Source organism: Symphalangus syndactylus, chromosome 24, assembly GCF_028878055.3.
Source record: "Symphalangus syndactylus isolate Jambi chromosome 24, NHGRI_mSymSyn1-v2.1_pri, whole genome shotgun sequence".
NCBI classification, from domain to species: domain Eukaryota; kingdom Metazoa; phylum Chordata; class Mammalia; order Primates; family Hylobatidae; genus Symphalangus; species Symphalangus syndactylus.
Window position 1 is genome coordinate 46,141,035 of NC_072446.2, and position 25,560 is coordinate 46,166,594.

General features: G+C 50.6%; 1 protein-coding gene across 10 annotated transcripts in view; it reads right to left on the reverse strand.

Moving 5' to 3' along the window:
- The window catches only part of RASSF2 (Ras association domain family member 2), a 45,119-nt gene extending 19,915 nt beyond the window's left edge, over positions 1–25,204 (reverse strand). The window contains exons 1-4 of one of the 10 annotated variants that reach the window (XM_063633515.1): positions 24,760–24,948; positions 23,534–23,606; positions 5,011–5,103; positions 2,131–2,221 (exon numbers count right to left, since the gene is read on the reverse strand). In XM_063633515.1, coding sequence (XP_063489585.1) covers positions 2,131–2,189 — 59 coding nt within the window. In that variant the 5' untranslated portion in view covers positions 2,190–2,221; positions 5,011–5,103; positions 23,534–23,606; positions 24,760–24,948. The other 9 variants (XM_063633517.1, XM_063633516.1, XM_063633519.1 and 6 more) reach the window with 9 other exon arrangements.
- Between the last annotated feature and the right edge of the window lie 356 nt (positions 25,205–25,560).

Sequence of the window (25,560 nt, forward strand, 5' to 3'; positions counted from 1 at the left end):
ATAAACAAACAAAAAAACTTGCAAACCCCCATCAGCATCAGAATGGGTGAATAAAGGAAGCAATAGCCACACAACAGAAAACTATTAGCGAAGAGAATGTGAATGAACTACACGCATGTGTGTGACTCATGGGAATTATAGGATATGTGCTTTTCTTGTGTCTAGCTTCTTTCACAAAAAAGCACAGATCATATTCCATTGATATAAAGTTCAAAATGGAGTGTTAGAATTCAGGATAGTGGTTCACCTTGGGGAGTAGTGACAAGGAGTGGGCATGAGGTGGCTTCTGGGCCCTGGCAATACTTTTTCAGTTCCAAAAATTAAAAACTAAAAACTCTTAGAAACTCCCCCTCTGAACCCAGTACTGGACCTCCTTAGCCACCAAGTTTTCCAAGTGGCTGCACTGGGAGTACAGCTCTACTGCACGAGGCCAGAGAGGAGATTTCACCCCCTTTGTGATCAGGGAAATCCCTCATCAACCCTGAGAATGCAGTTTCATCTGAAAGGGCGTGTTTTGCACTCCAGGTGGGATGAGAGGGGAGAGAGGTGGAGGGGGCCGCTGTGCACTTTTGTCTAGTCTCAAATAAGAGGTGGCAGAGTTCAGCCTCTCTGAACCCAGCCATTCAGTGGAGAGATTTTGGACCACGCCAGGAGTCAAAACCCACTGGAAATGCCAAGAAACTCCTGACAAGTTAAACCTAGATAAATCAGCGTGATTCTATGCAAGCTGAGATGAATTTGTGGAAAATGTGATTCGAAATAACCTAAGAGAAAAGGCCGTTTGGTACTTTTGAACACACAGATCTGAAACTGGGATAGAAAATCACTGGTTGGTAGAAGTCCCTGGGGAAATCTGTCCACAAAGATATACGAATGGTCAGATGTTACAAAACATGTGTCAAGTGTGTCTAAAGACTTCAAACAATTTAGTCTCAGATAAAATTAAATATTTCATTAAGATAGAGAAATCCTGGCTGGGCTCAGTGGCTCACGCCTGTAATCCTAGCACTTTGGGAGGCCAAGGTGGGTGGATCACCTGAGGTCAGGTTTTCAAGACCAGCCTGGCCCACATGGTGAAAGCCCACCTCTACTAAAAATTTAAAAATTAGCTGGGTGTGGTGGTGCATGCCTGTAATCCCAGCTACCCAGGAAGTTGAGGCAGGAGAATCACTTGAACCCGGGAGGCAGAGGTTGCCGTAAACTGAGATCACGCCACTGCACTCCAGCCTAGGTGACAGAGGGAGATTCCTTCTAAAAAAAAAAAAAGATAGAGAAATCCTATGCTGGAACTTCCAATTCAAGGGTCTATTTTGGCTCAAGCGAGTCACATTCGCAAAAAGCCTGAGCTCAAGAGACTTTGGTGCACAGAAAGCAATTAAATTGTCCCCTTCTATTCAGAGGGCACCTGTGCCAATTTTAGCCAGAACCAGAGCAGCCCAGGGACACACTACCCCAGCCAGGACTCCCTGGGAACACCACAGACAGGACGGGGAGCAGTGTCTGAGTCCGTTCTGGCTGCCGGACCATAGACTGGGTGGCTTCTAAACAACAGAAATTCATTTCTCACAGCTCTGGTGGCCAGGAAGTCCAAAGTCAAGGTACAGTCAGTGTCTGGTGATAGCCCTATTCTCACAGTGAGAAGGACACAGCCCTCCTCACTGCGTCCTCACACCATGGAGGAAAAACAAGCTCCCTTGGCCTTTTATAAGGGTACTTAGATCTAATCACATCCCAGAGGCCCCACTCTTATACCAGCACCTCGGGGTGAAGTTTCCACATAGGAATTTGGGGGAGACACAAACATTCAGAAGATAGCGAACTGCCACCAGCCAACTCCTCCTCCTGGAAGTCTTCCAGGACACCCCATCTTTTGAGCCCCCAAAGTTTCTGCGTCTTGACTTCCCCTTTACTTCATCTCCAGGCCAGGCTCTCGGGGCATGTTTTTATCTATAGCAGCAGCCCTGATGCTCTTACAAGTCCAAGTTCAGCTGCTTAGCTCCTTTCCCCACACAGAAGCCCCGCCAGTCTGATGTACAGGGAAGGCCCCTCTGCCAGCGGCTGCCGTCCACCCACAACTTCCCACCACAGGACTGGTCACTGAGGACAAAACGCTCTAGCAAAACGTCTTACTTGGAAATGTATTTATCTTGTCCACATGGGACTAGGGACGTTTGGTGGCTGTAGTCCATTCTTCCTTTCTCTTTTCATCGGAAGGAGAGGCCTATATTTGGAAGGAGAAGACAGAGGTTAAAGTCAGGTTGTGTCCCTGGGAACTCAGCAGAACTTGGGGTGGGGAGGGGACACAAAATTGGACGCCACGGCTCTCCATTCCTCCCCACCCAGATCCATAGCTTACACTGACCCAAGGCTGTGAGAGGCAACACTGCTGGCTGCTGCCTTGACTTGCCACAGCCTCTGAGAACAAACATCCAAAGGAAAGATGACAACCCTTGGACAATCTAAGCACAAATGCCCCAGCCACAGAGCACACTGACACCCACATTGGTTCCAAGGACAACTGATGAGTCCTCCTCTCTGAAGAGACCGTCACAACACAGAATAGAGAGTTATCTCAGGGACAGCCTGATTCTACTGAGGTCTACCGAGGATGGGTAAACCACCTAAAAATGCCCAAATACAGCCGAGTGCGAGAAATCACAGTATGTGTCTACAGACACCACTAATATATTACAATGTGAAAGACAATTTAATTATAACAATACATTACAGAAACACAGGCAACAAAACTATGGGTCTAATTTTGTTTAAAATCTATGTAAGTATAAAATATGCATACACATATACACATTTACGTGTATAAATATTTATTCAGATAGGTAAATATATGTCAGGATTTCTCAACCTTGGCACTATTGCCATTTGTTTTGTTTTGTTTTGTTTTTTGAGAAGGAGTCCCGCTCTCTTCGCCCAGGCTGGAGTGCAGTGGTATGATCTCGGCTCACTGCAACCTCCCTCTCCCAGGTTCAGGTGATTCTCTTGCCTCTGCCTCCCAAGTAGCTGGAACTACAGGTGCCCGCCATCACGCCAGGCTAATTTTTTGTATTTTTAGTAGAGGAGGGGTTTCACCATGTTGGCCAGGCTGGTATCAAACTCCTCATTTCAGGTGATCCGCCTGCCTCAGCCTCCCGAAGTGCTAGGATTACAGGCGTGAGCCACCGCGCCCAGCAGCACTATTACCATTTGGAGCTGGCCCATTCTTTTTTAATTTCTATTTGTAGAGAAGCGATGTCACTTTGTCACCTGGGCTGGGAGTGCAGTGGCATGACCATAGCTCACTGCAGCCTCAAATCCCTGGGCTCCCTCGATCCCCCTGCCTCAGCCTCTCGAGTAGCTGGAACTACATGTGTGCCCCACCGCCCCTGGCCTTGGACTGTTCTTTGTCATGGGACTGTCTTGTGCATTGCAGATGTTTAGCAGCATCTCTGGCTTCTACTCACTAGATGCCAGCAGCACTACCCCAGTGATGACGACCAAAACTGTCGTCAGACACTACTAAGTGTCCCCAGGGGCAAAATCACATTACTCACAACAGCCAAAAGGTGGAAGCAACCCAAGTGTCCATTGAAGGATGAGCAGATAAGCAAAATGGAGTATATGCATTCAGTGGAATATTATTCAGCCTTTAAAAGGAAGGAAAGGCTGGCACATGCTAGAACATGGGTGAACTTTGAAGACATTATAACAGGCCCAACCCAAAAAGAAAAATACCGTATGGTTCTACTTTTATGAGGTACCTAGAGTAGTCAAAATCAGAGACTGATTTTATAGAATAGTGATTCTTCAAAAAGTAGAATGGTGGTTGTCAGGGGCTGGGAAGAAGGGAAAATGGAGAGTTTCTTAATGGGTACAGAGTGTGCAAGAGGAAGAGAGTTCTGGAGATAGACGGTGGTGATGGTTACATAACATGTGAAGGTACTTAATGCCACTGAACTGGACACTTCAAAATGGTTAAGATGGTAAACTTTATGTGTATTTTACCACTATATACGTGTGTGTGTGTGTGTGTGTGTGCATATAATGGTAAAATACACATAAAGTTTACCATCTTAATATAATATTATATAATATTTATATATTATATAAATATATATATTTTATATATATATACATATATTTTTTGAGACAGAGACTCACTCTGTCACCCAGGCTGGAGTGCAGTGGCGTAATCTCAGCTCACTGCAGCCTCGACTTTCCCAGGCTCTAGTGATACTCCCACCTCAGCCTCCCAAGTAGCTGCGACTAAAGTCATGTACCACGATGCCCAGCTAGTTTTTTGCATTTTTAGTAGAGATGGGGTTTTGCCATGTTGCCCAGGCTGGTCTTGAATCCTGGACTCAAGCAACCTGCTTGGCTTGGCCTCCCAAAGTGCTGGGATTACAGGCGTGAGGCACCGCACCCAGCCCACGATATATTTTTTAAGTGGAAGAGGGAGTCATAGGAACCAGTATTACTATGACATGATGTGAGAAGGATTTGACCTCCTGGAAGAAGGATCCACGACCCGAGGGCCACAGACAGCCTCTAGAAGCTGGAAAAGCAAGAAAACGGACTTGTCCTAGAGTGTCCAGAAAAGCACACTTCCCTATTGATACCCTGATGTTAGCCCAGTGAGATTCGTGTCAGACCTTTGAACTACAGAACTGTGAGATAATCAATTAGTGTTGGCCAGGCATGGTGGCTCCTGCCTGTGACTGCAATACTTCGTGAAGCCTAGGCAGGAGGATCACTCGAGGCCAGGAGTTCGAGACCAGCCTGGGCAACAGCAGGAGACCCCGTCTCTACAAAAACATTTAAAAATTAGCTGGATGTGGTGGCACGCACATGTAGTCCTAGCTACTTGGGAGTCTAAGGTAGGAGGATTGCTTGAGCCCAGGAGCTCCGGGCGGCAGTGAGCTATGATCATACCACTGCACTCCAGCCTGGGCAACAGAGTAAGACCTTGTCTCTTAAAAAATGAAATAAAATAAGGCCAGGCGCCGTGTCTCATACCTGTAATCTCAGCACTTCGGGAAGCTGAGGAGGGAGGATCACTTGAGCCTAGGAGTTCAAGACCAGCCTGGGCAACATGGGGAGATCCCATCTCTACAAAAAATAAAAAATTAGCCAGATGTGGTAGCGTGCACCTCTGGTCCCAGCTACGAAGGAGGCTGAGGCAGGAGGATAAATTGGGCCCAGGAGATCCAGGCTGCAGTGAGCCACAATCACATCACTGCACTCTAGCCTGGTCGACAGAGTAAGCCCATCTCAAAATAAATTAAATTAAATAATAAAATAAAATAAAAATACTTTAAGCCACTAAGTTTTGGTAACTTGTCACTGCAAGTTACCATGGGCTGATTCCATTCAGAAAACTCAGACCCTACCAGCGTCCCCAAAAGTGGTACCCTGAGAACACAATTGGTCTCTCTAAATTTTAAATTTTATTATTTTTTTACTTTTCCAAAAAAGGAAGAATAATCTGATCATGAAAACTGGAGTACACATGTAATGTACAAAAAGAAAAAAAGGAAAGTCGAGCTAGTGAGAAAGCTTTCTTTGTTTTTTTTTTTTTAAGACGGAGTCTAGCTCTGTCACTCAGACTGGAGTGCAGTGTTGTGATCTCAGCTCAGAGTGCAGTGGTGCGATCTCAGCTCACTGCAACCTCTGCCTCCCAGGTTCAAGCAGTTCTCCTGCCTCAGCCTCCTGAGTAGCTGGGATTACAGGTACGTGCCACCATGCTCAGCTACTTTTTTGTATTTTTAGTGGAGACAGGGTTTCATTATGTTGGCCAGGCTGGTCTTGAACTCCTGACCTCAGGTGATCTGCCCGCCTCGGCCTCCCAAAGTGCTGGGTTTACGGCCTGAGCCACCATGCCTGGCCAAAGCTTTTCTTTCTTAAGTGACAATTACCCATAACTAGTCAGTGCCCCTTTTTATAAAAAGGTGCCCCTTCTATGTATGTGTAAATTTACACATTCAACAAGCATTTATTGTGTGTCTACAACATGCCAAGCATCGTGCTTCATGATGGTGGCTCAGCAGTCAAGGAAACAAGGTACATGGTGCAGGAGGAGGGGGCTGTGTGGGGGCAGAGGGCTCTGTCAAGGGAGGGTGAGTGCTATGGTAGCAAACCGGAAGGACACCTACGGATGAGGGTGGGGTCCTGGGGGGCTGTCTGGAGGAAGAGACCTCTAAACTGAGACCTCAGTGTTGGCAAAGATGAGGGGCGAGTAGGTCCAGGCAGAAAGAGCAGGCAACTCGGGACTGTGCGAGATGGGGTGGCACGAGCAGAACCCCGACCTGGTGACAAGTCTGGACTTCATCTGGTGGGCAATGCTGGGCCATCTGAGTGTGGAGGATGAAGAATGGCCCCAGAGACACCTGGGTCCCGACCTGGAGACTGTGAATATTACCTTATATGGTAACAAGGACTCTGCAGATGTGATTAAATGAAGGCTCTTGAAATGAAGAGACTATCCTGGATTATCTGGGGGGCCTTAAATATAACCACCTGTATATGTGTCCTTATAAGAGGGATGCTCTGCTGCAGCAGAGAGAAGGCGACGTGACAACTGGAGCAGGGGGAGAAATCTGAAGACGTTGCACTGTGGACGAAGACGGAGGAAGGGGCCATGAACTTTGAAGGCAGCTCACAAGCTGGGAAAGGCAAGGACACAGATTTGCCCCAGAGCCCCTGGTGCGAGCAGAGCCCTACCACCACCTTAGTTTTGGCCCAGAGAAACTGACTTCAAGACTTCCGGACTCCAGAATATAAGTATTACATTTCTGTTGTTTTAAGCCATCAAGACCATAGTCATTTTTCTCAGCAGCAAGAGGAAAACAAGGGGAATTCCGAGGGCAGGGATGTGATCTGATGTGCATTTTGGAAAGGTCACCACCCAACGCCTTGCTTTGCGGAGAAATAATCCAGGAAAAGAGCGGCCAGGGGACCAGTTGAGAGGCCGGAGCCCGAGTTGGAGGGACAGACTCTAGAGAGTCTGAAGAAGAGTGAAGTCGTGATGCGGAAAGCACACCTTTTGGGGAAAGGGTGTGCTGCGGATGAAACGTGGGGTGACAGGCAGAGTCCTGGTGATGCACGGGCTGCTGGCGAGGACCGCAACGTAGGCAGAGGTGCCACCTTCACAGTCGCTGATGCGAGGACCAGGACTGAGTTTCAGGCAGGCCCATGGAAACTTCCGGTGCAGATAACCAGAAGTACAGCAAGCCTGGGGCCGCGGAGAGCGATTCCTGGCACGTGAGGTGAGGGGAGAGGATGAGGTCATCTGGAAAGAACAGAAGGGGTGAAGGTGGCAGGGCCTAGGGCAGGGTTCTGATTAACCCAGTTGGTCAGCATGGGCAGAGGAAGGAGTCCCTGGAGAAAGAGGGAAAATAGGAGACATGGTACCGAGGAAGCCCAGGAAACAAGGGGCCTTGAGAAGGAGGCCAAGGTCAGCAGAGCCAGGAGCTGGTGGTCGGAGCCCAAGGAAGGGGAACCCGGAGCAGCCTCTGTTAACCCACGCAAAGGTCATAGGGGAACTCAGCCAGAGCTGATTGCGCAGCCTGGTTGGAGTGGAAATCAGGTGAACGGTGCCTGCTGTCGGCAGCCCTTCTCACTCTCCAACACTGGAGTCTTTCTTCAGCCAGAGGAAATGTTATTCTATCTTTCTTTGATTATTTCCCCTCTTCCTCCCATTCTTGGTTCTTTTTTTGAGACGGTGTCTGGTTCTGTCACCCAGGCTGGGGTACAGTGGAGCCATCATAGCTCACTGCAGCCTCAAACTCCTGGCCTCAAGCGATCCTCCCGCCTCAGCCTCCCAAAGGGATTAAAGGCACGGGCCGCAACACCTAGCTAATTTTTTTCTTACTTTTTCTTTTATAGAGACAGGGCCTTGTTATGTTAACCAAGCTGGTCTTTTACTCCTGGCCTCAAGTGATTCTCCCACCTTGGCCTCCCAAAGTGCTGGGATTACAGTGAGCCACTGCACCCGGTCCATTCTTGGTTCTTCTGCAATCTCTTCTCTCTCTAGCACTATGCATCCATCCACCCGGGCAGCTACCCTCCATCTCCTTATTTTTCTCAGAATTCTCCAGCTAATCTTCTGATTCACCAACTGAATTTTCTCCAGGACTCTCTGTTTCGTTCTTTGCCTCCAACATAACCTATCATTTGATAATTTAGTTCTGCATCTGTCCTGCTCTTAAGACAATTCTTTTTAGTACCATGTCTTCTTAAATCCACTGAGAATACCAGTTAGAGAATTTGATTCTTAAAACTATTTGGTTCTACAGAAAAAAATAGCCAGAGCAATGAAACAGTAAACATATAGAAATAGACCCAAATATATCTGGGAACATGGAATGCAAGCAGCAGTTCTAAATAGCAGGGGAAAGGTAGCTTAATTTTTTAAAATATCACTAGAGAATTCGCTGGCCTTTGGAAGGGGTAAGACAGGGAAGTGAAATCGCTAGCTTACTCCTTCCACCAAAAGAAATATCTGAATCAAAAATTTAAACATTAAAAAATAAAATGCTGAAGAAATTGATACCAACCTGTGAAAATTTTAAACTTCTGTTTAGAAAAAAAAAAGGACACTATACAAAGTCAAAAAGGCAAATGGAAAACTGGGGAAAAATATTTACAAAACATATGGTAAAGGGCTAATGTCCTTAATACATAAAGTGCTTTAATAAATCAGTAAGAAAAAGGTCCTATGCTCATTCATAAAATGGGCAAAGGACACGCACAATAGTTCATGGAAAACTCAATACAAGTAATTAATAAATCCATGAAAAGGTGTTCAACTTCCCTCATGACCCTACTTTTTACTTACCAGATTGATACACATCAGATAGTCTGATGGCCCCGACTGTGGGAATTTTCTAGGGCTCAGCCACTCTCTACCTGTTGAGTGATCTCACCAAGGCCATAGCTATAACTCTGACCTATGGGCTCATGTTGCCCCATCTTTGTCTGTGGCCTGACTTCTCCCCACCTTTTTTCTTACTTTGACATTTCTTGGGAAAAGAGTGTTAAGAAAATATTTGCATAGCCTAACCCAAAGTTGAACTGAAATTACAGGTAGGTGATTCTAGGACCCAATCCCTCTTTTGCCCCGCTCAGGACATCTGCACCTTTCTTCACAAACTTTCCAACCATCCTCACAAAGCACTGGCTCCCTGTAGCCAGCTAAAGAAACTAAGCTACATTTACATCCACCTTAAGGCAAACAGCAGCAGCACTAACAGAGGGCCGGAAATTCACAGTTAATTCTGATATTCCTTAAACAGAGCATTGTTCCTTATTCAAGGAAGGTCAGAGGAAGACGGTTTGTGGAACAGGAATGTGGATTCAACTGGATTCAATTGGACACTTCCTCCAACGGTGCCTGCCAGTATCTGTGGCCTTGGAGACAGGGATTCGTTCAGCTGGCTGGTTGTAATGCTTCTGCCTACCCTGTTATTATCCAGAATTTATGGCGCTCTCCTGGGCTCCAAAATGCCTTGTAAGAACCATTTACGATCATCACTTCCCACAGGGCCTTGGGAATACAGGCTAATGGTTGTTATGTCTTGTAGGAGGGAAACTGAGGCACGGAGGAAAGAGGGGCTTCCCACATCAGCCATCATCTAGGCACAGAACTAAAACACCTCATAGTCTACCACAGAGAGAAAGGAGAAGAGGGGCAGAAAGGGGACAAGAAAGAAAGGGCAGATTTTACACAAATCTTTTTTTTTTTTTTTTTTTTTTTTTTTGAGACAGGGTCTCATTCTGATACCCAGGCTGGAATGCAGTGGCACTATCACAGCTCACTGCAGCCTTGACCTCTTGGGCTCAAGTGATTCTCTCACCTCAGCCTCCTGAGTAGCTGGGACCACAGGTGCACGCCACCATACCTGGCTAACTTTTTATTTTTTGTAAAGATGGAGTCTCACTATGTTGCCCAGGCTGGTTCCAAACTCCTGGCCTTAAGCGATCCTCCTGTTTTGGCTTCCACAATGCTGTGATTACAGGTGTGAGCCACCTCTCAAAAATCATTTTTAATATGGAGCTGCTCTTTGGAAGTCTAAAACATATTTAAATCTGCTGAACTTCCTCTATGAACATAGTTACTTATTCCCTCTAGAATTCTAAATCAGTGCTGCTTTTTAGAAAAAACACTTTAGAAAATAAAGCATATATTGAATGTCTACTAACCACAAAGCATGTCTGCCAAAAGAGCTGGAGATGTGAATACAGCTGGGCTTGCCTAGTTGAGACATGAGCCTCCCAGGTTCCTGTCATGCTGGAACCCCGTTGGGGCCACCAACCAGTCAAGTTTTCCCTCTGGCACTGGCTTCATGCTTTGGCAGAATGTTCCAGATTCTCCTCAGCTCCATTAAATGCCTGGGCAATGCATTCTGCATGTCAGTGGAATTCAGCTGGTTACGTGGAGACCCATTCATGACTTCCTGACTGCCTGAAAGACGACTTGGGGATAAGACCTTCCCTAAGACCCAAGAGGACGTCTTTATAAAGGGAAGGTCCTCTGGCCGTTTAATATGATGACATCCCAGCCACAGAGAACTTTCTGAGCCTACTATTTATGCTCTGTGAGTGTGCCCATGCTCTCCCTCAGACCCAGATTCACATGTTCTAGCCTCGACCCTCATCAAAACTTACCTCCCCCTATAAATGACCCCTGAGTCCCCTGGACAATGCAGGGACAGGCACTCCCACTTTGGCTTGCCCTTCAGCACAGTACATACCCCACACAGATGTCATCTGCTGGTGTTTCTGTCCCTTCCTGGGCCTGAAGCTTCCTCTCTGGCCCCCAGCCCCCAGCTCCCAGCCTGTGCCTCTCTCCTGTACCCAGGTTATCGTGATTACTGCTTCCAGGAAGGGGATGGGATCAGCAGTCTGTCCAGGGACACTAACCTGCTACCTTAGGCCAGGGGATTCCGAGAAGCAGAGCCTGAGAGAAAGCTTAGGCATGTGATTTATTGTGCAGGTGTTTTCAGGAGAAACCTGGAAGGGAGTGGGGGAGGCAGGACGGGGGCAGCGGGAGGAGCTAGGAATTAGGTGGGTTCAGCTGGAGCCCAGCCACAGCTGATCCCCTGGGGAGCTCTGTGGTGTGAAGGGCCCCCAGAGTCGTCCTACCTGGAGGGGGGCAGGCGGCGCTTCTGGACGGCTGCATGTCAGCCATTGGTAGAGAGCCAGCCCACAGGCATTTCCCTGCAAGAGCAATTCTCAGGAAACGTGTGCCACTAAGACCCAGCACTGTCAACATTCACAGCATGCAATAGATTAAGGGGATCTTGGTGGTATAGCAGCATCCATTACACCTGCTCCATATCTGAGATTGAAGCAACTACTGGGTCTGTCACTGTCCCCCACCGACTCTCAAGTTGGGAGGAAACAGCTGCCCACTCAGGACCAGCCTGGCGCTGGAGCCTAGGCTGCAGGAACGGGGTCAGCGTCGCCCAAGCTCTGGACCAGCTGAAGCCCTGCAGCAGTTGCATGAAGGATCCTTTCCCTTCCTTCCCACAGACACCACTTGCAGGTGTTTCCAGCCTCCCACACGAGGCCTCTCCAAGAACAAATGCAGGGCTGGCCAAGCCCTTGAAATGCACGGGCTCAGCTTCCTGAGAGGAGAGCACACACCAAGTCCTCAAGACGCTCTAGGAGGTGGGAAAGGCGTCTGGAGCTCCCACCAAAGACAGCAGAATCCCCTCTGCTCTTAGGTCTTGCTTCCTCCAAGCGCTCCATGGTCAGGGAGCCCGGAGAACGTGCCACCTTTCCTTGGTCTCAGAGCATCCCCAGGACCCTGGCTCGCCCTACATGGTTTCAGTTCCAGCCTGGAGACCCAGCACCTCTCGTCTTATTTATGAATTGGGAAGTCCTCCAAGGGAGGGGCAGTCCTGGCAGGAAAGTCCAGGGTGAGAGAGGGGAAGAGCTCCCTTTGGTGGTCACTTTTGTTTTTTGTTTCCTGAATTGTCTTCCTGGTGGTAGAGCAGGGGCCAGGCCCCAACCATCCCCACCTCAGCTCCCAGTGGGGGTGAGGGAGGGAGAGCAATAGTTGTTCTACAGGATCCAGGCAGCCCCAGTATCTGAGACAGGCTTGGGGAGGAGAGGGCTTTCCATGGAGAATTCCCGGGGTGGCAGACCCCACAGAGCCACCACTTGACCAGTGGGAGGGCCGGGCACTTGCCAAAGCTTTGACTGAAACCAAGGATGGGGGGCAGTGGGAAGAGGTGGCTTAGAGACTCCCGACGTCACAGGGATGCTGACTCCGGGTGCTCATGAGACTCCCAGAGTAGCGGCAGGGAGTGGGTAGAGAGAGGGGTTGCTTTAAAAATCCTGATGTCAGCGAGGCATGGTGGCTCATGCCTGTAATTGCAGCACGGCACAAGGACGGCTTGGGGCCAGGAGTTCAAGATCAACCTGGGCAACATTGTGAGACCCCGTCTCTACAAAAAATTAAAAAATAAAAAATTAGCCAGGCACAGTTAATGCCTGTAGTCCTAGCTACTCAGGAGGTGCACCCCTGTAGTCTTAGCTACTCAGGAGGCTGAGATGGGAGGATTGCTTGAGCACATGAGTTTGAGGTTGCAGTGGGCTATGACGGTACCACTGCACTCCAGTCTGGGGGATGGAGTGAACCCCCGTCTTTAAAAAATAAAATAAAATCCTGACATCCGGATTGTAGCCCAGATCAATTACATCAGACCCTAGGGGAGGGGCCCAGGCAGAAGCATTTTCAAAGCCTCCCCAGGTCATGCCAGTGTACATCCAGGGCTGAGTGCCACTGTGGAACCTGGTAGGGAAAGAGCTGTGTAGATTGAGGACACCACCATCAGTATTTCAAAGCAGCCCTTCAAGAAAAGAAGGGGTGGAATTTTCTAAAAGCAAACTGAGTTGGGTATTTAGCACCCTCTCCCTACTACTAATATTTCCAAGGAGAAAGGGGACAGTGTAGAGTGTCCCGCAGGGTCCATGTGTGCAGGCACTGAGCTGATGCAAAGGGCTCCTTCTTGCAAGCCAGGGCACCATGTCACAGAAGTCAGGACCGCAGCCCCAGGCCCCAGGTCTGATGCAAGGGAAATGCTCGCTGGAGGCCTGTAGCTTCCCCTTTTGGGGCCTGTGCACACCTCTTCTCTGAGCCCTGCCCCTCCCTCTGAGGACACCCTGGATCTCCTGGGTTGGAGAAGAAAGCTGCTGGACACAGTGCTTTCCACTACGGTGTTAAAGACCAACTGGCCAGGTCTCCTGAGGGAATCTGCTTTGTAACCAAGCAATGGCAGAGGAGATAGTGCTGATCCCTCTGCACTTCGGACCCCTCGTAGTGGGGCAGGAAGCGGTGTGGATGGCAAACAGGAAACCCCAGCCCCATTGCACCACATGAGGAAGGAGACTTGAGCTGCAGGCTGGGGCCCTGCCAAGACCTAGAGATGGCAAGAGATGCCAGATCACGCTTCCCAAACCCAAGCCTGTCCTGGGCATGGGCAAAATGTGGGCTGCCTCAGAAGGGAATGGCACACTCTGCCTTCTGCCTTCCTGCTTTATGAACAGAAGCCCCATCAACTGCTTGGACTACTTTAACCCCTACACCAACCTCATTACGAAAGAAACTTTATTATCCTCATTTTGCAGTTGAACAGTTGAGGCACAAAGAAGCTACGCCACTTGCCCAAAGACACACAGCTAGAAGGGGCGGAGCTGAGGCTGCAGCTGCCAAGCGGAACCCCTGTAGACTACAGCTTCTCTTAAGGTGATAAGGAAGAAAGTGCTTTCAGCCAAAAATCAGCCAACCCAACTGTATTCTGGAGGAGTGTTCCTCCCACTTGAGTGTGTATTGGAATCCCTCCGAGGGCTTGTTAAAATACAAATTGCAGGTCCCTTTGCCCCAGTTTCTGATTCAGTAATTCTGGGATGGGGTCTCAGAAGGTGCAGTTCTAATAAGCGCCCGGGGCTGCTGCTGCTGCTGCTGGGGGTAGCAGGCTCTAAGCGCTTTATCTTAGTCCCTCCAAGAACCCCGGGGGGAAGGCTTCACTTTACAGATGAGGAAACAGAAGGTCTCAGAGGTTAGGTGGCTTGTCCCAGGTGGCACAGCCGACCTGCGGCCCAGTGCTCCTATGGCTCTCTGGCTGAGCGCTGGATCTGAGAGGCTCACTGAGAGCAGCAGGTGCAGGCTGGCTCCAGTTACGGGCCCACAGCAAGCTGGGAGGTCCGGGGGATGGGAGGCGAGTGAGTGACCAGCCCAGAGGACAAGCGGTGGGAAAAGCAGACCCTGCAGGGGCCAGGGAGAGAGGCCCAGAGCCGCAGGTCCAGGACGTGGGCACTTGCAGTCACAGAGCCACTGACTCTGAGTCCCTTATCACACACTGGGTGGGACACTGAGGGGACAAGGAACTACTCCTCCCACTCACAGGCCCCACAGACCATCCCCACCCCATTCCCAGAAAAGCCCCGATGCTTGGTAAATGACAGGCACAGGCCCTTCCTGGCAAGCTACCCCACTCCCATCCCTGGAGCTGCCCCTGCCTGGCCCACCGACAGAGGAGGAACTGAGACGCAGCAAGGGCCGTGCTGGGGTTTCTTCAAGCATGTCAGCCTACGAAGCCACCACTCTTCCACCACCAACTGTGGCCCAGCCCAGCCCTCCCTGCCCAAGCCGTCTGCACAGGCCTGGGCTCCCAGACGCGACTGCGGGAGATGGGAGGAAGCGGTCCTGGGACTCCTGCCGGAAAGGCCTGCCTCCAGCTCCACACCAGTGGGCGGGTGGCCAGGTGAGTGACCCAGAAGGCCACCGCTGGGCCCACCCAGACAATGGCCTCTCAGGCCGGAGGAGCAGCCACACGTTTACAGGGAAGCCCCACCGGGGTCCACAAGTGCCTGACCTTTAGGATGGATGTTGTAGTAGGAAACTCAGAGCCCTTAGCCTCTAATCAGAGAGCCAGGGCACTGGAGTAGGACAAAAAAGGAAGCATAAAGGAAGCACAGACTCCAGAGACAGCTGTGTGTGCGTGGGTGTGAGCATAGCTCCCGGTGTGTGAGTGAGAGTCCAGTGTGTGGCGTGTGTGTGTGTGGAGGGTATGGTTGTGGGGGGTGTGTATGGCTGTGTATGTGTGTGTGTCCACATGTATGGTGTGTGTGCTTGGTATGTGTAGAATTAGACTCTGGCTCAGAGAAACTAAAGACCTAGAATGCTAACCAGCCAAGACATAGCCCCTCGTGGGCTCCAGTTCAACCAAGTGAGAAATTCCATGTGACTGTGGGACCCAAGGGGAGAGTGGAAAGTTGGTGGAGACAACACGGCCCCAGTAAAGCAGATAAGACGAGACGCTCCATTTCTCAAAGCCGAGCCAGTTTATAGGGTCGTTTTAATGTCCTACCTGGAGAAGAGCAAGGTAAGCTTTCCTCCTGTCCAATAACTACAGGATTTAAAGGAGGCCACCCTGTAGGGAGGGCCGCAGGCCTGTGTCCCCAAGTGCTCCCGCTGGCCCATCTGAGGGTTTGTCTCCCAGCTCTGCAGAGACAGAGACAGACAGATCCAGGCAGGTAAGGAGGGGCTGCCTCCGAGTCCCCTGTTTCCTACAAGCTCAGATTTCTTTGGTATCGACACTTCCTGTTTACTGAGTGGTTTCCAAGTCACAGGCCACTCAGACTCATCTCTGACTTCACATCCCCTTCCTCAAGGGAACCCCAGCATTCTTCCTTTTTTGGTGCTATAGGCTGAGCCTCTGAGCTCTGTGTGCAGAGATCTTGGGGTTTCCTCTACTTGCCACCTGGGGACAGGACTGAAAACCCAAAAGCTAGGATGGCTGGCCTCCTCCACCCCCAGACCCCGGCAGGTTCCTTGGACTTGAAAAGCAGTGAGTGGGAAGAGCAAAGGAAGCGCTGGGTGTGTCCAGAGCCCTCCAGGGTGGTCGGCGGGGGGAAGTCACTGCGGCATATCTGACATCCATCGTCCTTTAACCTTGAGTTAACACACCCAACAGCATGTGCGGGGAAATTCCCCGCTCACAGCAGATCTCAGACCCCACCTAGTGCCAGGAGAAATGGCACATCAGGGGGTTTCCAGACCATTTCCAGGGGAAGTTTGCCACCGTAGCACATTCACACCCTCCTCTGTCTGCCCTGGGCACAGCTGACCAACCCTAAAGGAAAGTCAGCCCCATGAAAAGCAGAACTGCTCCTCCCCATGGCCCGCAGAGGCAGCTCTGTCAAACCCCTGTACACCCCCACGACTGCCTAGGATCATAAGGTAGCTGCCCACTGGGCAGGGCCAGGTGAAGAGGCCCCGAGCGCCCTCCCAGACTCACATTCTTACCAACTCACTGGAGCAGCCGTGGGCGCTTCGGGGAACTCACCTAACAAGGAACTCACAGCATTTGCCTCAGAGCAAATGTCCCAGAGAAAAGCCACCTCACCCACTCCCATGACCCCTGAATAGAGTCACGTGACCTGGTTTCCCTGTTCTGGGTCCCGCAGCTTCCTGAGCTGACCTGCAGGCAAACTCTGCCTCACCAGCCCCCCAACTCCATGGCACCATGGCCCCGACTGGACACAAAAGAACCATCCTTGCCCTAAATGTCTGTGTGATTAGCTGTAAGACCTTACCTGGCACTTTAGGAAGGGGCACTGATTATCTGAGGCTACCACCCATCTCCCAGAGTACCTGAGGCCTCGAGGACCTCACCAGCTAAAGTCCCCCCTGCACCCCATGCCACACTATGGACAAAACATTCAACAGCCAGCCCTACAGCCACTGGCATGGGTATTTAGCAAGGCAAGGGTTTGGCACACACAAAGGATGCTTGAAATAGAAAGGCAGAGACCCTCCTTCTCGAGCTTCAAGGAAGCTAGTGTCCGCACAACTCCACTTCTACCTGGTTTGAATCTCTCTCTCCGCACGGCAGCTGCTCCATCAAAGTCATGGCGAATCATGAACTCACCTTTCCAAACCCATCACCACACAGAAAACCTTGAGATTCAGCAGCAGAGGGTCTGGGCCCCAAGGGCCAGCTGCCGGCAGCCAGCAAGCCATGCTGTGGTCAGCTCCCAAGCCAGTGGTGCTGCACACCTGCACCCTGGCCACTTTTGTCCTGTGAGGCTGAGATGGAGGCAGCACCCTGACACTGCCCAGGCCAGGAAGGATAGTCGAGACCACATGACCCAGCCTGAGATGGAACCACCAGGGGACAAATACCACAACTGTCTCCCAGGGCTTTCCTTTCCTTTCTATTACAGAAGTAAAATAAACATTTTTTGTTTTATTTTTAAAATATAGGTCAGGTTCCATGGCTCACACCTGTAATCCCAGCAATTTGGGAGGCTGAAACGGGAGGATCGCTTGCATGCAGGAGTTCAAGACCAACCTGGGCAACATGGCAAAACCTTGTCTCTACAAAAAATAAAAAATTAGCTGGATGTGGTGGCGTGTACCTGTAGTCCCAGCTACTTGGGAGGCTGAGGTGAGGTGGGAGGATGACTTGAGCCCAGGAGGTGGAGGCTGCAGTCAGCCATGACGGCACCACTGTACTCTAGCCAAGGCAACAGAGTGAGACCCTGTCTCAAAAACAAAAATGAAAAATATATATAGATAAATGGAAAGATTAATATCCACAAAAAGACAAATATTGTTTGATTCCATTGATATGAGGTAGCTAGAATAGGCAAATTCATTAAGACAGTAAGTAGACTAGAAGCTACCATGAGCTGGAAGGAGAAAGGAATAAGGGGGTTATTGTTTAATGGGTACAGAGTTTCTGTTTGGAATGACAAAAAAGTTCTGGACGTGGATAATGGTGATGGGTTGTACAACGTTGTGAATGTAGTTAATGCCACTAATTTGTACACTTAAAATGGTTAAAAGGGTAAATTTTATGGTATGCATACTTTACCACAATAAAACATAAAAATAAATTATTACATATGAAAAAAGATGAAGGTCAAAATCTCCCAAAACTCCACCACCCACAGATAATCACTATTGACATTTTACCATACATCCTTCCAGATGCTAATATAAATGGGTGATATAGTTTGTAAAAATACCACACGGTTTGGTAACCCGCTTCTTAAAAATATATCATATTCTGGTGGCTCACACCTGTAATCCCAGCACTTTGGGAGGCCGAGGCGGGTGGATCACCTGAGGTCAGGAGTTCGAAACCAGCCTGGCCAACATGGTGAAACCCCATCTCTACTAAAAATACAAGAAATTAGCCTGGCGTGGTGGTGCATGCCTGTAATCCCAGCTACTCGGGAGGCTGAGGCAGGAGAATTGCTTGCACCCGGGAGGCGGAGATTGCAGTGAGCTGAGATCATGCCATTGCACTCCAGCCTGGGCAACAAGAGTGAAACTACATCTCAAAAAATATATATATCATATTCTTCCATGTTAATAGCTACACACCTGCAGCCTATGTTTTTGTAGCCACATGGTATTCCAAAGTATAGATATGCCATGGTTAACTAATGTGTGACTGTTGGTCTCCATTTGTCACTATGGAGTGTTGTCATTATTATAAATAATGCTGCGAGGGACATCCCCATACACATACTTTTCTGCATTTATCCAATTACATCCCTAGAGGAAGAATTCCTAGGGGTGGAACTGCTGAGTCAGGGACTTGTTTGGGACGGTTGTCAACAGAGTATTAAGAGTAAAATTACACCAAGATGATGAATTCTGTCATAGAAAGTTCTCTTTCTCCACACAGACTTTTCTCCAAACCTCCTTCCAAAAAGAGCCAGGTGTTAAACATTTACCAGCACATCACTGGTCACAACCTAGGAATGCCAACCATAAGCAGACTCCACTTGGGTGTCTATAACATTGCATAGTGATTCAGAAAGGAAGGGACCATCCATTCCATAAGAAACCAGTCCCTCCCTCCCCACCTCTCCAGGCCTCCTCTGGAGACACAGCATGCCGGAGTCCTGAGGTGACACTGATATACAAGACAGGCAGGATTATACTGGGTTAATGTTCACTGAATTCCCAGCAGGAAGGACTCTAGGAGGGGCCAGTGCTGGGTGTCTCATGGTGGGTGGCACACATGTAGTCCGCAGGAAAGGTTTTTTGTCATTAAAGGTTTTGTTCTTGTATAGACAGAAGGACAAGGCAATGACTCTTCTGAAAGAGATCAAGGGTTAGAAGGGACACGTGGAATCATTTAATCCCTTGCCTTGGAGATGGGGAAACTGAGAACCAGAAAGTCTCACAGCACAAACATTTCAATAATTGTTAGCCAGACGCAGTGGCTGATGCCTGTAATCCCAGCATTTCGGGAGGCTGAGGTAGGTGGATCACTTGAGGTCAGGAGTTTAAGACCAGCCCGGCCAACATGGTGAAACCCCGAATCTACTAAAAATACAAAAATTAGCCGGGCGTGGTGGCATGCACCTGTAGTCCCAGCTACTTGGGAGGCTGAGGCAGGAGAATTGCTTGAACTTAGGAGGTAGAGGTTGCAGTGAGCCAAGATCATGCCACTGCATTCCAGGCTGGGCAACAGAGTGAGACTCCATCTCAAAAAAACAATAATAATTATAATCATTAAATGCACCCCAGAAGTGTCTCACATGCGGGTGAGGTTCAACCGGTTCAGGGCAGCGCTTGAACATATTCCATGTTTTGGATGCCTAGTACAAATCTTATCCTCCCCTCCCCACGTACAGAATTGGAAATTAAAATCACTGGGGTCACGTGCTGACTTAGTCATGGCCAGATGTGTGCTGGGGCCAGATCCTACTGGCTCTCAAGTGCCAATGATGCACAAATCTTCCCAACTGAGTGTTCACTGACACCAGGTTGGCAGAGTGAGGTCAGCCATAGTGGGAATATTTATATCCTATAAACTGGAAAACACCACAAAGCAGGGCTTCCCCCAAAGCCCCTATCAAGAGCCGGGTGTTAAACATTTACCAGCACATCACTGGTCACAACTTAGGAATACAAACCATGTGCAGGTGACCTCAGTTTCCTCACCTAACCTAACAGTAGCCTCTCTCCAAAGCACTGTAACTCTCTATGTTGACCATAATACACACTCTGAAATCCATCATAGCCTGCTTCTAGCCAGCAAATGGTTTTCTACATGCTTGCTATGTGCCAGGCTGAACACATATGATAGCTCATTTGACGCTCACAATATTGCTGTGAGATAGTTATTATAATTTCCATCTTACAGTTGCGGAAACTGAGTCTTTTCTTCTCTTTTCTTTTCTTTTTTTTTTTTTTTTTCGAGAGGAAATTTTGTTCTTGTTGCCAAGGCTGGAGCACAATGGCGAGATCTCAGCTCACTGCAACGTCCGCCTCCCAGGTTCAAGCGATTCCCCTGCCTCAGGCTCCTGAGTAGCTGGGACTACAGGCGCCCGCCACCATGCCCGGATAATTTTCATATTTTTAGTAGAGACGGGGTTTCACCATGTTGGTCAGGCTGGTCTTGAACTCCTGACCTCAGGTGATCCACCCACCTCGGCCTCCCAAAGTGCTGGGATTACAGGCATGAGCCACTGCGCCCGGCCTGAAACTGAGGCTTTTAATGACTTTTAACTACAGGTTAAAGCCTGACTTAGGTTGGTTTCACCCAAAAGTAAATCGTGAAACAAGAATTCAAGTTCAAGTACAAAGGGAGTGGGAAAGTGAGATGAGAAAGTGAGCAAGCTAACACTATGAGCAATCGAGATTCAGTCCTGCAACGGAACTCTTAGAGACAGCACAGAACATGCCCCAAACTTATCCCAACAGAGAGGCGGGGAAGCTGGAGTATTTGCACACTTTCTCCCATCAGTCATTGGTTGAGACCAGTGGAACATGGGCAGGAGACTGACAGCATCTATTACATTATCCAGTATCCCACAGCTAGGAAATGGTAAGATGCAATTCAAACTCCAAATCCAATACTCTTTTCATGACATTTATAAAAATGAGCAGTTAATCACCCTTCACTGAATGCCAGCTACGGTTAAAGCACCATGCTGATGAAGGAAATCTACTTTGCCAAATCACTTTGGATCGACATGTTCAAAGAAAGCACAGGTATTTCTCTGCCAGTTTTCACCAATTGAAGGAATAGGAAAGGCCCTTGGAAGTCATTCTGCCAGTTCCACAGGAATGGATGGGAGGGTCCCTCTCTGGTTCCACCACAGCTGCCTTGAGCAGCAGTTCCCCAGCCACAAGCTGTCACCACAAACAGCTGCATCAACCTGTGATGACAGGCTTTAGAGTCTGCCATCCCAGAAATGATAAAAAATGACCCACTGGCTGCCCAGCCCAAGTCAGAGGATGTGCCACCCTTCTTCCCTGGTGCCTCCTGCCCCATTCACCAACCCCTACCTCACACAGCCACGTGGTCCACAGTAACCAACAAGCAGGCCAAATAAATGAAACCAGCAGTGAGACCTGTGGGAGCTCACTCCACCTTGAGGACATTTATACATTCTTCTGGGCCAGGCACAGTGGCTCACACCTATAATCCTAGCACTTTGGGAGGCTGAGGCAGGAGGATGGCTTGAGGCCAGGTGTTTGAGACCAGCCTGGATAACACAGCAAGACTTCATCTCTATAAAAAAAAATAATAAAAATTTAGCTGGGTGTGGTGGCATATGCCTAGGGTCTCAGCTACTCAAGAGGCTGAGGTGGAAGGATCGCTTGGGCCCAGGAGGTTGAGGCTGCATGAGCCGTGATTGCACCACTGCACTCCAGCCTGGGCGACAGAGAGAGACCTTATGTCAAAAAAAAATAATAAATATAAATAAAAAATAAAACTTCTTCTTGGAGACAGGGAAGTGTTTAAATAGGATAGTGTGTCATTAGAGTAAACAACTGGACCATGTTGTGAAAAGTATTAGGGAGGTAGCAGGAGGGAATTCCTACCCTTGCTTTATAAACCCAGCTGTGGCAGCTCTTAGCTACTACAGATGGAAGATAGAGGCTAAACATCTTGTTCCATTCCAAGCACACTGCTGAGACCTGCCCTGTTTCTCGCTCTGGAAGAGAGGAGGAGATGAGTCCTGGGACTACTCTTGGGGTCACTCAGTCCATCTCCCAGCCTCTCCGTGAGACTCTCTGGCAACCTGACCCTGCCTTTCTGTCCCCACCTCCCACTCAGTAAGGACACTTCCTGCCAAAATATCCTAAAGAGGACTGAAAGTAATAATCAGGCCCATGTTCTTTTGTGCTTTGATGACAGGTCCCCTCTCTGGCAAGCAGCGTCATCCAGCCCTCTGAGGCAGCAGATGCACACCCTGGGCACCTCTCCAGCTGACGCGCTCAGCCATTCCTAAGCAGCTCACGTATGGAACGCAGACACGAAGCCTGGCTCCGGGGCACCAGGAAATAGACCAAGAAGTCAAAGCAAAACCAATAGTAACTGGGATGTCTCAGGTGGGTCAGAGCATCCAAAGGATTGAAAACAAGGTGTAGGGTTGTCCGCCACACCAACTGACTCCTAAGGTGGCACAAACTGGTGAGAAGACCTGAACCTCCAAACAGAAGCCATGTGGAGATGCAGAGAGGTGGGCTGTGGAGCACTAGGGACAGAGTGAGGCCACGCTCAGGAAAGTGGAAATGATGCGGCTGGAGATACAGCAGATGTGGGCGCAGCCCCAGTTGGCCAGATGCGGAGGGCACACAGTCCCCTTCCCCTGGAGGAAGGCATGAAAAGGGACCTCAGATCCCTGGTCTCCTCTCAGCCAGGCTCCTCAAAGGGGCCATCATCATTCCAACCCAATTTCAGCAGAATAAAAATGAGGGGAGTGGAGCACTTGGGATACGTCTAGGCTGCACCCCAACGCTTACCATGTGTCTCCCCGATGTTCCACCTCTGCTCCTCCATCTGCTGAAGGAGGAGCGGAACTCACCTTCCAGCCTCCCCAGCACAGGGAACTCAAGCTGTACCAGTCCACACTCCAGGTGCCCAGGCAGGCTGCACGCTATGCCTCCATCTTCTCCCAGAGCAAGAACTCCCACTCTTTCCAAAACTACCGCCCTCTCCAAGCTCAGCCATCATTTGAGGCCCTCTTCTACCCCTGTGAGGCCTGCTGGACTGCCACAGCCCCTAGGCATCAGGCTGACCTGTCCAGAGGAGAAAACACAGCTACTGCCCACCCTCAAAGCCCCCACGCAAGGGTCTCTGATCCCAAATGGCCACCACCCAGGTAGATGTCACACTGTGTCCCTGGGACACTATATTTGAACACAAGTGTTTTGGTTTTTTTTGAAAATTAACTCTCCTCAAACAACCCGATATATCTTTGCCATGTGAGGTTTCTTTAATTCTTCAGACCACCTGCAGAAAAAGTGCCTAGTAAGTAAATGTGGATTTATTAGTAAAATAAGCCTAGCTGCAGATTCCTCATCCAGATGTTCCTGAAAGAAGGCCCCTGGCTCTGTCTTCCCGGCTGTTTAAAAGAATCATTGTTTCTAATTCTTTCCTCCCATTGTACTAAGATCAACTGTGGCAGGAACTGGGTCCCCCTCCAGGACAAATAGTTGTTTGTCAGCTGATTGGTTCATACATTCATTCATCATTTACAAGGTACTTACTATAACCCCAGTCTGCCGTAGACAGCCTCTGCTCTCCCGAGAAACACGTTCTAGGCGCCGGGATTCCAGATACCTGGGAAATAGAGTGCATGCAGCGGTGAGAGGCCTCGCACTGGGCTTCTCCTGTCACTGAGGCGCAGAGGTGCTGTGGACAGCCCGGATCCACACAGCGCCCGAGGTGAAACAGAACCCTCAGTCTCCCTATGAGGCCACTGGCACTCTCGGCTGTCCCCAGAGCTCTCCGACTTAGAGCTGAATGCAAAGTAAGCGCTCGAAATGCAGAAGTAGCCGGGGCCTCCCACGGCACCTGCCTCCCTCGGAGCGAGAGAGGACGCCAGGCTGAGGTCCCCAGCGACCTCAGGCACCAGCTCCGAAGGAGGGCCGGGAGACCGCAAAGGGGAAGTGCCTGGAGGGCCAACGGCCCTCGCGCATCCTGCGCCCTTCTGAAGCGCGCCGTTTCCCCGCGCCGGGGACTAGGAACCGCTTCTGGGGAATCCGCCTAGAAGACCGCGGCGGATTGGGGTCGGGCACTCTCCCGGGCTGTCAGGGCCTCCCCAGCCCTGCACCTGCCACGCCGCCCCACCTCGCCAGGAAGTCTCAGAGACCCCGGGGATGGGGTGGGAGCGCCTTCCCATCGCGGGCTCGAAAAGAAGGAAGGACGCCCCCAGGGGTCCTACAAGGAGGACTAGCTCCAAGCCACAACTTTCTTCGGACCCAAGGCAGGCCGGCTGGGGCTCTGCGTCTACACGGCCCCTGGCGGGGATCCGCGCGCCCCGGGAGCCCCGCGGCTAGGGGAGGGAAGAGGAGACAAGAGGCAGGCGAGGATTAAGGGGCTGACCCAGCCGGGGTAGGGACCATCGTGGAAAAACTTTGGCGAGGTGGGGGAACGCGGAAAGAGAACGGCCGGCGCCCTGCACCTTGCGCCCGGCATCCCGCGCCAGTGCCTCGCTCCCAGTGCCCCGCGCCCCGCGCCCCGCGCCTTGCCTGCACCCCGGGCCAGCTGCATCGCGCCCGCGCCGCAGGAACTGTGGAGTTGAAAAGTGGGGACGCCGCGGCTGGGGGGCTGCTCCAGCTGCGCCTCGGCCAGCGATCGGCCGGCCGGGCTCAAATCCAGCCAGGCTGGGCAGGAGGTGGCCGCGCGATTGGGGACCGGGCGCCCCGCCCTCCTCGCTCCCCTCCTCCTTCCTCTCCCTCCCCCCCGCCCCTTGGCCTTTTTCAGTCCCTACCGGATCTGCTCATCCGCTGTCCTCTCTTTTCTCTCGCTCTTCATATCATTCCCCACCCCTTCGCCTTGCCTTCGCCTTTCTTCCTCCTCTTGTCTCGTGCCCCCTCCCCTTCTCCCCTCCCCTCTAGGGGCGGAGCTTCTCCCCTCCCTCCCAGACAATGCTGTGGCTGCGTCCCCTTCCCCGCCAGCTCGTCCAGGCTCCCGCCGCCAGCGATTCTTCCGGGCTGGGGGTGGGGAGGGGGTGGGAGTGCAGGGTTGGGGAGGATGAGCTGGCTCTCCTCACCTCCTCGCTGCTGCCCTCTCCAAGAGGGACGGAGACTTGGCCCAAGCTCCTTGGTTCACCCGGCGCTGTGACAGCCACTCCCAGGGAACAGTCACGCTGCCCCACCAAGCCCACCTCCAGCGGCCCGGATTCCCCAGGAGAGGCTGTGGGATATTTTTTTTTCTAACATCCCAGCTTATTCCCAAAAGGGTTTGAGCCGGGCAGGAGCTAAACAGGCTCCTTCGACTTGGCGGGCTGGCCAGACGTGACAGCAATGCCAAGGAGGCCAAGTTTCTTTGTCCATTTCTCACCTCCCCCTTTTCCATCCCTGGACCTCCTGGCGCTCCCAGCACACAGGAGGCCCTTGAACAGCCGGCTGCAGGTTCCCTATCTGCTCGGAGCTCTCCCCCTCACGTGCCTACCCCCAACCCTGCAGTGTCTGCGGACCAAATGGGAAGGGAGCTACAGGTCAACCCCCAAGGTACAGCCAGACCAGCTCATCCAGCCTGGAAGCCAAGCATTCTTTACTAAATTCATTGT